The 16,393-nt window shown below is 42.1% G+C and overlaps 1 protein-coding gene across 2 annotated transcripts; it reads left to right on the top strand.

The window, feature by feature from the left end:
- Nucleotides 1-2,648: 2,648 nt before the first annotated feature.
- On the top strand, nt 2,649-12,713 carry CCNG2 (cyclin G2). 2 transcript variants are annotated; one of them, XM_082611434.1, is made up of 8 exons: nt 2,649-2,956; nt 3,933-4,070; nt 4,726-4,863; nt 6,312-6,562; nt 6,760-6,838; nt 6,942-7,040; nt 9,568-9,773; nt 11,260-12,713. In XM_082611434.1, exons 2-8 carry the CDS (start codon nt 3,933-3,935, stop codon nt 11,381-11,383), a joined length of 1,035 nt encoding a protein of 344 aa, XP_082467560.1. In that variant the 5' UTR covers nt 2,649-2,956; the 3' UTR covers nt 11,384-12,713. The 2 variants fall into 2 exon arrangements, with proteins under 2 accessions (XP_082467560.1, XP_082467561.1); XM_082611435.1 differs by lacking the exon at nt 2,649-2,956 and adding an exon at nt 3,728-3,836.
- The last annotated feature ends 3,680 nt before the right edge of the window (nt 12,714-16,393 follow it).

The raw sequence follows: 16,393 nt of genomic DNA, 5'->3' as shown, positions 1-16,393 counted from the left end.
AAAGGCAGCTGACAGGTAAAGGCTGATTAGCCTCGGGGAGAATGTCTTTTTGATACCTAAGACCTACAACTGCAGCAAAGTGAGCCAACGTGATAAGGACAAATAGAGCCTGGAGGAAGGCTGCCATTAAAAAATTTTTTTTTAATTTTTGAAATTAAAAAAATTAACACACATCCAAAAACAAAAAAGAATCAGCAGAGTCAAAAGAGAAGACTTGCATCATTTTCTCCCCCAGAAGATAATCATTGTTAAAAGGAGGTGTTTTTTTTTTAAAAAAGGGATGATTTAATTACTGGACCAGGTTTTTTTTTTTTTTTTTTTGCTGTACGCGGGCCTCTCACTGTTGTGGCCTCTCCTGTTGCGGAGCACAGGCTCCGGACACACAGGCTCAGCGTCCATGGCTCACGGGCCCAGCTGCTCCGCGGCATGTGGGATCCTCCCAGACCGGGGCATGAACCCACGTCCCCTCTCAACCACTGCGCCACCAGGGAAGCCCTGGACCAGTTATTTTTTAATGATTGCTTTCTTTTATCTTAAAAAGATACGTGGAGTAAAATGAACAAGGGGCTCCATATCAGAGAACTTGATAAGTCTTTTCTATACTGAACAGGATCTGCAAAGAGGAGGAAATTCAACAGCATTTACAAAGCTTTCTTGAGAGAGAACTGCTCATCATTCAAGAGGCTGCCTGTTAGAAGATACATCAAATAACAATTATAAAAGAAATAGTATACATTTTGTAGACCTTTATAACAGTTAATGATGTAGGCAAAGGCCAATTTCTCCATTTCTTCCTTTTTGTCTTATATCTTCTCTATTATTTAAAAAATCTTCTACCACATAATTTTACATTTCCTTCTTCACATCACTTATTCTATAACTTATGTTCCTTTTCTACCTTTGCCCTTTTACTTGAAAAAAAGTCCCCATTTGTTAATGTAATTTTATTAAATTTCCAAAACCCTGAACAAGGCCACACCTCTCTGAAATAGGAGGATTAGCTCTTTGAGCTGCCTTCCCACAAGTTGCTCTGTGCTCCAGACATCTATGTCTAGTCCCAGCTAACAAGCAAAGGGATCTATTTCTAAAATACCTTAGCTGCTCTGGAAAAAAGAAAAAGCTGTTGTGAAAGCTATGTTATGTGCATATTTTACAAGTAACCAAACAATTTTACAAGTAACCAAACATGCACAGAAAACATACAGAAGGGCAGAAAAGAGAAATCAGTTCCTTAGGGCTAATTATTTAGAGTAGAACTCGAGAAAGTGCTATTTACCGATTTGCATATTTAGCAGATGGCCAGCGAGGAACTGAAGCAAGAGAAAGTAAAGAAAATAACTATAAACGTTGGGGGAGAGCCTCTTACATCCCCCAAAAGATATTCCATGTGAAAATTTCTCCAGCCTAAGGCACTCTTTGCTTTGCTTTTTGTCCCGCCTCAGGAGAGGTGTCGCCTCTTAATAACAACTCTGTAATGGACAATAAATGATAATTTATGGGTGACCAAGGACCAAGAAGCCTCTCTGAGTCTTCATTAAAATAACAATACAAGTTCAACCTCAGGAGGTAGGCAATTATTAGATGTTTGCTTGCCATTGTCAATGTGCACAGGTAATTTTTTGTTTTTAAAAGTCCCTTTATTGAATATTTATTTTTATTACGGAAAAATTTCAAGGTACACAAAAGTAGAAAGAATAGTATAACAAACCCTCCCGTATCCATCACCCAGTTTCAACAACTCTTTTTGCCAATCTTGTTTCATAGTTCCTCTCCATTTTTTTTTTTCCTTTTGGTCGGTAAACTTTAAAGCAAATACAAAGATGATAGCATTTTACTCGTAAATATTTCAGTAAACACCCGGCAATTTTACAATAACTTGACTGGTTATCGCAAAATTGACCTGCAGAACAAAATAAAGAAGGAACGTAGAAAACCCTCCCGTGGTGGAAGAAGTTGTCACAAAGGTTATCTAGCTATTTTAGCTCTTCGGAGGTGAGAACCATGCGTGGTATTCCCTTGGGACCGGGCCGGGGGCGGGGGGTGGGGCGGGGTGGGTCAGTGTTGGTGATGGCGGCGGGAAGGTACAGACCCCTGGGCAGGTTAGTGAATTTCTCCGAAGTGGTCCACCCAGGCATGCGCAATCCAGACACCAGAGTTGCTAAGGCCCTGAGGCAGATAGAAGCGCAGGATACAGTGAAAACCAATCAGAGGGCTCAAAGGATAATCAGTTAGCCAATCCGGATTCGAGACTAAATCAGAGCTTCAGCATCCTGCTCGCCCCCCACCGATACCCAATCGGGGAGTCCGCTACTTTGGGCGGACTTTTCAAAACAGCGAAAACAAAACAAATCGGGGACCTTTAAAAGGTGCAATGCGACCAGAAACTATCTCCTTCCGCCCCTCACGCCCATCATTCCCTTTCCGTCCTCCGTAGGATCAATCGAGGAATAAAGCCGTGACCAAATTTCATCCTCCTCCTTGGGAGGGAGGAGTGGCTCAGTAAAGAAAAGGCGAGTTGAGGAGGCCACAAATCTGGCTGGAGACGTACACTTAGGGAGGGACTCTTTTTCAAAGTCTGTTGAGAAGGCGGCGGATCCCTCCGCGGGGAGTCACGTGCCCCGCCCCCTTGGGGGCGTCGGAAACTCAAAACAAAAACAAGGGGTTTTATTGGGGCCTCCGCGGTGGTGGCGGCGTCAGCGGCGGTGGAACCCATAGTGGGGCAGGGCTTGAGGGACAGGCACAGCGCCCCAGCCGGAGGGTGGGCGCGCGGGGAGTGGGATGAAGCCGGGGCTGTGAGGCCGAGGCGGCGGTGGCAGGGGGGAAGGGTCGGATGCCGGTCGGGGGCACCATTGAGGCGGCGGGTCCCTGACCTCGGAGACAGGTCCGGACGTCCCCGCCGCGCCCAGTCCCATCCGACCGTGACGCCGTGGGCCGGTGGAGGCGCGGCTCCAGCACGGTGAGTGGGCCCACCCGGGATCGCGGAGCTTCTTTGTTCATGGTCGGGACTGCGAAGAGCGATGTCAGAGTGCCCACCCCTCAGCTTGGGGAGCGATTCCGGTCCTGCCCTCAGCCCTGGAGCAGTGGGCGCCCAGAGGCGGAGAGATGCTGATGGGATGGATGGATGGAGGGTCGAGGAGGCCGAAGACAGTTCTTTGGTGTCCCCCCCCTCCCTCATTTTGTCACGGTGGCTCGCTGGGGTGGTTCTTCTTGGATTGACAGCCCCGGGTCTCCGCAGAGTTGCGGAATCAGGGCACCGGTGGATGGAAGGGTATTGTCTGGGCACGGGGCGGGCTGTCGATCGCGTGGGCCGCGCCACCCCAGCACTCTCTGGGACGTGGGTCTCTGCCTCTCGGGTTTTGTTCAGAGGAGGCGCTGCCGAAGCGGATGGGGAAGGCTTGGGGGCTGGACTCCAGCGAGAGGGGCTTCTGGAAATGGGCTCCGCGGGAGGGGCGGGGCTCGGGAGTCTCCTCCCTCCGGTTCTTTGTTCAGTCGCGAGACTTTCCCTCCCCCCACGTTGTGCAAAGCCCCTACCTCCCGGACCCGCTACCCTCGGAGACCCCGGTGTGTTCCAGTGGGCAGAAACCCCTCCGCCCGCGACTTCAGGTGGGGCGGACCGTCCGGACACCGCCGCCAGAGGACAGTTTCCTGTTTGTGAAAGGGCTGGGAGAAGGGGGCTGGCCGGTCTGACCCAGCGCTCGCCGGCGGACGTGACCACGGCCCCTCCCCCTGCCACACCTCCCTGGCGGTGGGGGAGGATTGCTCCGGGGTTCGGCTGGACGTGACTGGTGCCCTCACCCGCTTTTCTCTGGGGTGTGCTGGGGCGCCCCTCGCTGGAGGTATTGGCCCCAGCTCTTTTGTGCTTCCCCCCTCCCCCTCCCCCCTCCCCACTCCCCGCTCCAGGATACATTCTGTGTGTGGTGTCTTTGCTACAGATGAAGGATTTGGGGGCAGAGTACTTGGCCGGTCGTGAAGGGGTCCAGCTCTTCGGATTGTTGAACCTCTACCTAGAACAAGAACAGAGATTCCAACCTCGAGAAAAAGGGCTGAGCTTGATCGAGGCTACCCCGGAGGTAAGTCCCAGGAAAGATAACTTGCTCTAGTCGCTGACAGGGCTTGGGGAGATAACTTTAAATTTTTTTTTTTTTTTTTTTTTTTAGTTGAATCTAGACTAAAGGCTGCAAAGTTTCTTAAGACCACAAGTGGTCGTCCTAGAGTACTAAGATAAATCTTAATACAGGGTCATGCTTTTGTTTCTTAGCAAGAATGAGAGTGATACTAAATCTAGGGAAGTGTGGCTTCAAATGTGGCACCCCCCAGCCTGCAGCTTCAGGATGGGAGACTCCCTGGGAACTGAGCAGGTCATTAGTGGAAATATCCTCTGCCTATGTAGGCTCTTAAGTGATTTTTTTTTTTTTAAAGAAAACAAGCAAGGAAACTTCTAGATGTCCATTACAAGGGAATTGAATTATATTTGCTCTTATCCTCTGGAAGTGTGGCAACAGTTTGCTTTATATTGAATCGCTGAATGTGTTTTATGATGTATATTTTTAAAAAGCAGTGTTGTATACACATTTTGTATCTGAAAAACTGTAGTGCTTTGGTTAACTGATAGTCCCTCATATTCTTGAAGGTTCAGGGGAAAAAATTACCTTATTTGAATCTGTGTGTATTGTCCATTCTAGTTCTAAGACAGTCATAAACTTTGGCTCTTGGTTTTTGTTGCAGAATGATAACACTTTGTGTCCAAGATTGAGAAATGCCAAAGTAGAAGATTTAAGGAGTTTAACCAACTTTTTTGGATCTTGCACTGAAACTTTTGTGCTGGCTGTCAATATTTTGGACAGATTCTTGGCTCTTATGAAGGTATTTCATCGTTTTTATAAATAAAACTTCATTTTTTTATATCCAGTGCCTAGCACGATGCCTAGAATACAAGGATTCAGTAAATATTTGGCAAATGAATGTAATTATGTCACTATACATAAACATTTTTAATATTTGGAATTGTGATCTTTAGTCCAGACTAAGAGACTACAAAAGTAAGCATATTATTGTATCTTAAGTTAGGTTTTCCTGTACCTCTTACATACCTTCTCTTTAAGGATGTGAAAAAATGAAGACAACTGTTTTTTTAGGTGTTTCTATATACATAGCTCTCAAAATAAGGTTTTCATATTTTCATCTTCCGTTATGTTTCTGTTGAGCCTAGGTGTTTTTAAACACTTGAAACATGGCAAATGGAAGTAAAGCAGTATGTTAAAGGTGACCTATTGCCTTCACTATGAGAAATCTTTTCCAAGCAGGGAGCCACACTCTTATTAACAATTACCAGCAAGTCATATGATATCACTTATATGTGGAATCCAAAATATGACACAAATGAACCTATCAGTGAAACAGAAACAGAATCAGGGACATAGAGAGTAGACTGGTGGTTGCCAGGGGGAGGGGAGTGGGAGAGGGTAGGAGTGGGAGTTTGGGATTGGCAGATGCAAACTGGTATATAGAGAATGGATAAACAACAAGGCCCTACTGTATGGCACAGGGAACTATATTCAATATCCTGTGGTAAACCATAATGGAAAAGAATATGAAAAAGAATGTGTATATATAGGTATAACTGAGTCACTTTGCTGTACAGCAGTAATTAACATTGTAATTCAACTATACTTCAATAAAAAATAAATTTAAAAAAACCCAATTACCAGTAACTGTTAAATGTGGTGATACTTCTGCCAGTAGGATTGCTGTCAGCTGCTGGGTCAGTTTTCAGGGCACTGAAAAGGGAAGCCATCTGTCCATGGCAGCTTGTACATATGCTCTGCTCTGCACATCTGATGCAATATCTCTCTTGGGGAAATTTGCAATGAAGTATGGGATGATTCTTAAATAGATAAGAAGAAACAAAGATGAATGTATTATTTTTATATCCAAAGAAGTATATTTTCTTGGTGTTGGAAGGCTTAATTTATTTTGGGGGAGGTTGTACTATTATGAATTTCATAAGTTTGAAATACAATGTATAACTGTGAGAAACCTAGCTTTTGAACTTGCATTAAAAATTTTTACCCATATTTAAATTAAGTAATTTAAATGCTGAAAATGTCTTTTTTGTTTTTTAAAGGGAGGTTAAGACAGCTTAAAATGTAAAAATGATTAAGTATAACTGTGTGTAAGGGTAAGTATGGGGAAGCAGCTTGATTGTGTTCTGTCTTAAGAATAGGGGCTCATTACAGTATTCTTTTAAGTGTCTGCTTTGCTAAGTTAAAGTGACAATTGTTGGAAGAAATGTTTTGTTCTTTGTTTTTCAGGTGAAACCTAAACATTTGTCTTGCATTGGTGTCTGTTGTTTTTTGCTGGCTGCTAGAATAGTTGAAGAAGAATGCAATATTCCGTCTACTCTTGATGTAATCCGGATTAGCCAATGTAAATGTACTGCTTCTGACATAAAACGGATGGAAAAAATCATTTCAGAAAAATTGCACTATGAATTGGAAGCTACTACTGCCTTAAACTTTTTGCACTTATACCATACTATAGTACTTTGTCATACTTCAGAAAGGTCAGTGGGATTAAAAATTAAGATTTTCTACTTCAGCATTGCTATAAGTAACAGTAAAGAATTAGAACGCTAGTGAAATTTATGTTTTTACCTGCTCCAAACTTTCGGCTTGGACTTTTAATGACAAGTCCTTAGGATTGTTTAAATCTTTAGAAGTTTAATAAATAAATATTTTGTTCTTTCTTTTCATTATATAGGAAAGAAATACTGAGCCTTGATAAACTGGAAGCTCAGCTGAAAGCTTGCTGCTGCCGACTTATCTTTTCAAAAGCAAAAGTAAGTCAATTTCTTTCTTATATATATCTCACAGTTTCTGTTTTTTCCCCCGCAGTTTCTATTTTGAATTAAAAAAAATTATTTTTCTTTTTTTTTCTTGTAGCCATCTGTATTAGCTTTGTGCCTTCTCAATTTAGAAGTAGAAACTTTGAAATCCATTGAATTATTGGAAATTCTCCTTCTTGTTAAAAAACATTCCAAGGTAAATATCTTCAGAACTTATTCTTTAAAGCAAGTTTCTTCCTAGTGTTTTATTTTATCTTTTCTGTGGTGACTTAATCATTAAGTAACACTTTATGGGGCTCTTAACTTTTACTCATTTATTCTTGTATCTTAAGTGTTCATGTTCTACAAATGCAGCTTCAACCCAGACAGTATGAAGCTGGAAGGGAACCCGGTCACTTAGGCTAGCTTCTTTCTGCGTTTAGACATCCCTTCTGTAGTCTTCTTGCCAGTTGGTAATACAGCGGTCCACATTACCCCATGCACATTGTTCTAAAATGCGTATTAAGGGCTTCCCTGGTGGCGCAGTGGTTAGGAATCCACCTGCCAATGCAGGGGACACGGGTTCGAGCCCTGGTCCAGGAGGATCCCACATGCTGCAGAGCAACTAAGCCCATGCTCCATACTGCTGAGCCTGTGCTCTAGAGCCCACGAGCCGCAACTGCTGAGCCCGTGCTCCGCAACAAGAGAAGCCACCGCAATGAGAAGCCCGTGCTCGCCACAGCTAAAGAAAGCCTGTGTGTAGCAACGAAGACCCAACACAGCCAAAAATAAAATAAATAAATAAATTTATTTAAAAATAAATAAAATAAAATGCATATTAAGAAGTAGAGTTAGTAAATGCACGAATGGCATCCCATTACACCTGTAGGACTGAGTCATCATCCGTTTAGTAGCATTACCAAGATAACATCAGCTACTTTTTTTTTTTTTTTTTTTTTTTTTTTTTGCGGTACACGGGCCTCTCACTGTTGTGGCCTCTCCCGCTGTGGAGCACAGGCTCCAGACACACAGGCTCAGCGGCCATGGCTCACGGGCCCAGCTGCTCCACGGCATGTGGGATCTTCCCGGACCGGGGCACGAACCTGTGTCCCTTGCATCGGTAGGTGGACTCTCAACCACTGCGCCACCAGCGAAGCCCTGGCTATGTTTTTCTTTTAAACTCCTTTTGTCAGTCCAGCCTGATATGTTTTTTCAATCATAAAGAGTTGTAAACCAAACATAAGCACAGTCCTTTTTCTTAAACTGATAGTCTAGTTGGAGAAGTATGGAACTGAACACGAAGCAGGGTGTTCTGTCATTTACAGTTCTGTGTCGCAGTCCCGTAGGGTCTGTGTCTGAACATAGGGAATACTTCGGGATTTGGTTAGCAGAGAAGTAGGGTAGACCGTGAGAGGCACAATGACTTGGAACCTGGTTCTACCAAAAGAATCTTAGACAGTGGAAGTTTGGGCAGCAAAGGCTTACGGCTAGGAAGCTGGTGGACTAGAAGGGTTTGGGAATCATTTTAGGGTAGGTTTGTAGATAGAATATCTAGGTGATAGGCACAAGCAGGAAGAAGTACACCCAACTCAGTGGTTTTTAGAGGCCAAGCATGGAAATGAGGCAAGGAGTCACGAATGACCAAGATTTGGACCTAATGGTGGAGAGAATATTGGTACCATTGAGGGAAATTGGAGAGAAGTTAACTGTGATCAAAGAAGTATGATTTTAGGTACTTGTATACCTTACAGATAGGTAGATATCTAGCAGATAATTGGCAGTCTGGACTAAAAACTCCAGATAAATTATAGTTGGAGATTGAGATTAGCAATTTCCCATGAGGAAATAATAGTTGAAACCGTAAGAAATTTTGGGGAGTCCTTTGCTTAGGGGTTGATTAAAACTCTGGGTTTTCAGTGTTGGTGGTTTCCCCATGTAGGGGATGTAGGAGGTGATGTCAGGAGAATAAGAGAGTGGTAGAAGCCAGGCTACCAGGGGATTAAGGTGTGACTGGATTAGGTGGAAATGGAGGCCAAGATGATATAAAATCATCATCTGTTTTGTGGTCAAGTACACGCAACGTGAAGCATTTTGTTTTAATACATAACCTCCAGCTTTTGTTTTAATCACGAGTTTACTAGTTTGAATCTAAACCTTTTATAATAATGTCATTTGGAGACATCTTCGGTGAAAATTGATTCCATGAAATAAATCGGGGCACTCCCCAGTGGTGGAGGAACTGTGCCCTTCTGGGGGAGTTCCTCTTCTCTCACACTGCCAACTTCTCCATTTGCATATATCTGGTGTCTTAATGTAAATGCGTATTTTAGCAATCCAAGTAATGCTATGTTACAGAAACGTAAATTATGTTAAATTCCTTTGCATTGCGACTATCAAAGTATATACTTGATAACTGATTTATTAACAGACCTAGTGTTTTTAGGTTAGTGTGCTTTCTTAAGATAGGCAGAGTATTCTCTGTATTGAATCCTATGTAAGTGATTTATACCTGTGGTGCTCCTCCCCTAAAGCAGTGGTTACCAAATTTTGACTGCACATTAGAATCACCTGGGGAGCTTTAAAAAAACCTTGATGCCCAGATGACACCTCATATCAATTAAATAAGAGTATCTGAGGGTGGGAGCCAGGCATCAGTATTTCTTTAAGGATCCCAGGGTGATTCCAAGGTGCGGCAAGGTTTGGGAACCGCTGTCATAACCTCTTCATTTAAATATTTTTTTCAGGTTAATGACTCCGAGTTTGTTTACTGGAGGGAGTTAGTTTCTAAATGCCTAGCTGAATATTCTTCTCCTGAATGTTGCAAACCAGATCTTAAGAAGTTGGTTTGGATTGTTTCAAGGCGCACAGCCCAGAACCTCCACAATAGCTACTATAGTGTTCCTGAGTTGCCCACAATACCGGAGGTGGGGTGTTTTGATGAAAGTGAAAGGTAAGCAGGTTCCTTGACTAATGAGACTTCCCCAGACTAAATGTTACTGATTTTTGTGTATCAGAGCCCCTACCTCTGATAGCATCATTTCTTTGGGTAAGAAAATTAACCAGAAGTAGTTTTATTAAAATAGGCAATAGTTTGGAAGTGTACCCCCCTCTCCCCACTTTTTTTCTTTATTAAAAAACAACAACGGGGCTTCCCTGGTGGCGCAGTGGTTAAGAATCCGCCTGCCAATGCAGGGGACATGGGTTCGAGCCCTGGTCCGGGAAGATCCCACATGCCGCGGAGCAACTAAGCCCGTGCGCCACAGCTACTGAGCCTGCACTCTAGAGCCCGCGAGCCACAACTACTGAAGCCCATGCTCCTAGAGCCCGTGCTCCGCAACAAGAGAAGCCACCGCCATGAGAAGCCCGCACACCCAAACGAAGAGTAGCCCCCACTCACCGCAACTAGAGAAAGCTTGTGTGCAGCAGTGAAGATCCAACACAGCCAAAAATAAATAAATAAAATAAAAATTAAAAAAACAAAACAACAACAAAAACCAGCATCCTATATGTCATTACCTCCCCGGGACTTATAACTGGAAGTTTGTACCTTTTGACCACCTTCACCTACCACCCCCTCCCCCCAACTCCAGCAACCACCCATCTGTTCTCTGCATCTGTGAGTTCTGTTTTGCATTTTCAGATTCCACATATAAGTGAGATCATACAGTATTTGTTGTTCTCTGACTTATTTCACTGCTCATGTTTAAAAAAACTGGTTGTTTCCCATCTTCTTTGCTTTTTGAAGTACAGTTTAGTTAAAAAAACAGCATTCTGGGTTTTTTAACATTAGTATGGATTTCTAAAATGGTCCTATGGAAAGAGGCTGTGGGTTAAATGACTTGAAAGTAAAGGGAACTACCACCACTGATGTGGCAGAGTTCTGTAGAGATTTTTAGTTCTGTCAAATGCCGTTGTCTTCTTCAGAGTTTATTTTTGTTAGTAAAGTGAATTATTGAATTTTATTGAATTTCATTGTTTTATGCTGTAGGGAGAAGAGACCATAAGTTCCATTTTCCTAGCTCGTTGGTTTCTTAGTTTGATATTTGAGAAGTTCAGTGATGCAATTATTGATGCAAGAAAGACATCAAAACCATGTGATAGGAGATCTTTGTCATTAGTTTGCATTTACTGGATTTAAAATACTTAGAATTCTATAGTTAGTTGCTGACAGAGTTATTACTTGGTACAAGAATAATAGTTTGGCAAGTGGTAATTTGTTTAAACCTCTTAAGCAAATCTGTATTTTCTAAGGAGATTATAATACACTTCACTTTAGGAAGTCCTTCTAAGTTGAATTTTGTCTCTGTAGAGCTTAAATTTTGAATGTAGAAATCCTGAGACTAGAGCTACTTGTTCAGCAGTTTAATTTTGCGTGTACGACATTTAAATGTGTTTTAAATGATGGGATCCTCTTCTCTCTGTCTTTTTCCTTTTAGCGAGGACTCTTGTGAAGATATGAGTTGTGGAGAAGAGAGCCTCAGCAGCTCCCCTCACAGTGATCAGGAGTGCACTTTCTTCTTCAGCTTCAAAGTGGCACAGACACTGTGCTTTCCGTCTTAGAAATCTCATTGTTCTGGGTCCAAAATTAAAGTGTGTGTACAGGTTTCAAAGCAATAAATGGGGGAATAGGTAGTTTCCTGGTGCAGCCCCCATCTAGGCAGGAATTGCATAGACTCTGGAATACCTACCTTCTATTTATTATTCAGATCAGATCTGGCCTATTTTCATATTTAATCCTAAGCCATCAAATGGGTTAGTGCCTCTTAAACAATTAACAATACTTCAGACATTGGCACTTTATTTTTCTCCTTGATCTTTATCTACGTGGGGGAGGAGGGAAGGTGCTGATACCTTCAATTTATTACTTTTCAAGAAGATTTTTAAAGATGAATAGTGTAGCTTCAACTTTTTTATTAAGCCTTCAGGTGTCTTTACTGAAACAGATTGGGAGCGTGCAAGTGCTTCCTTAGCAGGGACAGCGGATAATCCTTGAATGGTTTATCTTAGATCTCTCTCCGCCCCCCCCCATTCTCAGAGCAGAGAATATACTCTTAAATGTCAAAAACCTTTGTTTTTTGTTTTTTGTTTTGTTTTTTTAAACGATCAGTGTTCTATCTGATGCAGACTCTAGAAACTTAGGAATTATAATGTTGACATTTCTGTGAATTTTAGTATGTAATATCTTCATTTCTTTGAGGTTTCTGCCAAAACAGAAAGAAGCAACAGACTAGGGTCGTTGGATAGTTGCATTCCTCATGACTGTTGTCAGACTATAGTATTATTTTAATGTTTTTAAAACAATCCATACTCTAGTTTTGCATGTCCCTGTGTGAGAGCAGTGCAGCAAGTTGAACAGAACTCGGTAACTATGGAATTGATACATGTTGACCTAGTAGCACATTTTGTCTCATTTTCTTCTATGAAAAAAGTCTGCATGATTACATTGTATTTCCTTTGTAATTCACGTTTCAAAACGAATGGTATTGTACATGGGTGCCAAGACTGAATATGAAGTGTAAAAAAAAAAAAAAACCTAAGTGTTTGTAGTATTATAGTTTTAAGCGTATCTGTGTGGTGGTACAGCCATAAGAATAGGAATTTATAAACTCTGTACACATGAGATTTTGTACAGAGAATTTTTTTAAACTTTATAAACTGTATATGAAAAGGTAAATCTTTAAAAATGTACATAAAAATCCTGTATTTTTTTACCGTGTGTGTGATAGTCTAGTCATTGCATGTAAATATAATTTATTGTGTATTCTGTATTATAAATCATATAACGATGACTTACTTTTTTATTGGTAAGTCAGCATCCATTGGATGTTTTTTGAAGTGAATCTTTTTGAAGTAATAATAGATTACAACTCAAAATAAAAATATTAATGAATTGTACTCCTTGTTTGCAGTCACATTTTAATTTTTAACTTTTTGGTGAAAAAGAAAAGGTGCTTGCTGTATTTCAGAGGGGAGGCTTGAAGTGAGGCTGGAGTGCCTCCAGGATAAGCCCTGTCTCTGGTTACCAGAAGCCCTCCAGGTAGTATTTCCTCACTGCAGTTTGGCCCTGAGCCTTGGAGATACTGAAAGTGAATCTGTCACTGGAGAGTTGACCTCTCTCTGGGGTGTACTCATATTAAAAGAGTGACATATTAACCTGAATGCCTATTAGTTTATAGCGAAAGCCCAAAGGTATCAAGTAGACCAGAATACTCACGTTGGCAGGTTAGTACAGTTTCTCTCTCTGCAGACAAGCCAAATTCTCTTCAGAAGGTCGTTTGGTGAATAAGCTCTAGGGGAGCTAGCTTTGACTGGACCTTGCCAGCCTCTAGCTCTTTGGATCTTTTTTCCCAAGCTTTAGGCTTGATCTGCAAGTGGTGGCCTCCACAACCCTTTTTTTTTTTTTTGCATGGGTTTCCCTACCTAGTTTGGTTTCGTAGACCTTTGTTTGCTGTAGTTGGTTAGAAAATGAGATATACAGAATATGGTTTTCATGTAATACCTCTTCTCCCCTGGCAATAGGGACATGTTTTCCTACCCTCCTAGTGGAGAATCTCTGCTTGAGTGACCCTCCCTCTCTTATTAAGCAATTTGGCAAATAGTAGACAATATATTCTGCTTTCAGATTTTGATTTGTTGAGCTGTAAAAGTTATTTGTGGCTTTGCAAGTCTTGAACCCTCTTCAGTTCTTCTAGGGTTTTATTGCTTTTCTTACTACATGGTCTTTCTGTGTGAATCTGTCCACATGTGACTTCATCTGTTCTCCTTTCTGGTTTTCATTGTATTTAGACCCTTTTCCCGAACTCCCAACCTATTTGTTCAAAACTGGTCGTCCCACTTGGAAGTTTCTGATTACGCCCAAACCTGCTCTTCCTGTGTGTCTGTTTTGAGAGTAGGTACTCCATCTACTCAAGCTGGAAACTTAGGGGATTTCCTCATTTCTTCTTGCCTGCTACCTCCGGCCTGGAGGTCACCGTTTATCATTTATACTGTGTATCTACTCTGTCTCCACTTTTCTGCCACTGGCTTGGCTCAGACCTGTTCTCTATTAGCAGGGTTACTATTGTACAATATCCTAATCATCTCTCAGTCTCCAGGCTTACTTCTGATACCCTTGCTGCCTGGATATCCTTTTGAAATATGCAAAACTTTAAAAAAATATGCAAATTTGATTGTCTCTCCTGAAAAATTATTCAGTAGGTACTTCTCAATCAGGATAAAGTCTATATTGTGACATACAAGTCTCTTCCTAATCAGAACATGGCACCTTTCTCTGGTCTTTCTTTTCCTTGCCATTTCCTAGAGCTATAAAACGTGTATTAAAAAAAGGTAACTGGGGCTTCCCTGGTGGCGCAGTGGTAGAGAGTCCGCCTGCCGATGCAGGGGACATGGGTCCATGCCCCGGTCCTGGAAGATCCCACATGCCATGGAGCGGCTGGGCCCGTGAGCCATGGCCGTGAGCCTGCGTGTCCGGAGCCTGTGCTCCACAATGGGAGAGGCCACAACAGTGAGAGGCCCGCGTACCACAAAAAAAAAAAAAAAAAAAAAGGTAACTGGCAGCTATATGGAAGATGGAGCAGGTGGAGATTAATAACGTAATGGGGAGACCAATCAGGAGCCCTGCAAAAATCCAAGTGATGAAGGACTGCACTAAGGCAATGGCAGTGGAGATGAGGAAGACAGGACTAGAGAGCACTGTCTTTTGTCTTTTTTTTTTTTTACAACTTTATTGGAGTATAATTGCTTCACAATCGTGTGTTAGTTTCTGCTTTATAACAAAGTGAATCAGATATACATCTGTTCCCATATCCCTTCCCTCTTGCATCTCCCTCCCTCCCACCCTCCCTATCCCACCCCTCCAGGCGGTCACAAAACACCGATCTGATCTCCCTGTGCTATGCGGCTGCTTCCCACTAGCCATCTACCTTACGTTTGGTGGTGTATATATGTCCATGCCTCTCTCTCGCTTTGTCACAGCTTACCCTTCCCCCTCCCCATATCCTCAAGTCCATTCTCAAGTAGGTCTGTGTCTTTATTCCTGTTTTACCCCTAGGTTCTTCACGACATTTTTCTTTTCTTAAATTCCATATATATGTGTTAGCATACCGTATTTGTCTTTCTCTTTCTGACTTACTTCACTCTGTATGACAGACTCTAGGTCTATCCACCTCATTACAAATAGCTCAATTTCATTTCTTTTTATGGCTGAGTAATATTCCATTGTATATATGTGCCACATCTTCTTTATCCATTCATCCGATGATGTACACTTGGGTTGTTTCCACCTCCAGGCCATTGTAAATAGAGCTGCAATGAACAATTTGGTACATGACTCTTTTTGAATTATGGTTTTCTCGGTATATGCCCAGTAGTGGGATTGCTGGGTCATATGGTAGTTCTATTTGTAGTTTTTTAAGGACCCTCCATACTGTTCTCCATAGTGGCTGTACCAATTCACATTCCCACCAGCAGTGCAAGAGTGTTCCCTTTTCTCCACACCCTCTCCAGCATTTATTGTTTCTAGATTTCTTGATGATGGCCATTCTGACTGGTGTGAGATGATATCTCATTGTAGTTTTGATTTGCATTTCTCTAATGATTAATGATGTTGAGCGTTCTTTCATGAGTTTGTTGGCAGTCTGTATATCTTCTTTGGAGAAATGTCTATTTAGGTCTTCTGTGCATTTTTGGATTGGGTTGTTTGTTTTTTTGCTATTGAGCTGCATGAGCTGCTTATAAATTTTGGAGATTAATCCTTTGTCAGTTGCTTCAATTGCAAATATTTCCTCCCATTCTGAGGGTTGTCTTTTGGTCTTGTTTATGGTTTCCTTTGCTGTGCAAAAGCTTTTAAGTTTCATTATGTCCCATGTGTTTATTTTTGTCTTTATTTCCATTTCTCTAGGAGGTGGGTCCAAAAGGATCTTGCTGTGATTTATGTCATAGAGTGTTCTGCCTATGTTTTCCTCTAAGAGTTTGATGGTGTCTGGCCTTACATTTAGGTCTTTGATCCATTTTGAGCTTATTTTTGTGTGTGGTGTTAGGGAGTGATCTACTCTCATGTCTTTTGTCTTTAGGCGTTAGAAGTAGACTCACAGACAAGTCCAGGAACCTGGTTATACCCTTCTCGGGCCATTCAACCAGTTGGCTTTCCCATAATTGTGATGAATAAAATTGAGAATCAAGCCTCCTGCCCCATTCACAGCAGAGGTGAGGAGAAGGCTGCCATTTTGGTCTCATACTTGCTCCTTGATTTGGCAAGAGATTTGGCTTTTCAGGTTTCAATTCTGTCATTTCCTATGATGTGGTGTGCACACTTTGCTGCTTCTGCCACAGTGCATGCTGGAATACAACTCTCCCTGACCCCTTGGTCCCCACCCATTTGACTCTCAGGAAGCGAGATTGGACAAATAATGTGTTGCATTCACCTGTTAGGCTTGGAGTTAATACTCAGGTTAAGTGTACAGACATTGGCTCCAGAATACAATTTTAACCATTTTCTTGGTCTAGGATCTGCCTTTTTCCTTCACTTTCTTTCACTGCACACTGGGTTCTAATATGATGTTCCCCACTGCC

Source organism: Mesoplodon mirus (assembly GCF_964341445.2).
Source record: "Mesoplodon mirus genome assembly, chromosome: 2".
NCBI lineage: Eukaryota > Metazoa > Chordata > Mammalia > Artiodactyla > Ziphiidae > Mesoplodon > Mesoplodon mirus.
This window is presented reverse-complemented; position numbering and strand designations above follow the sequence as displayed.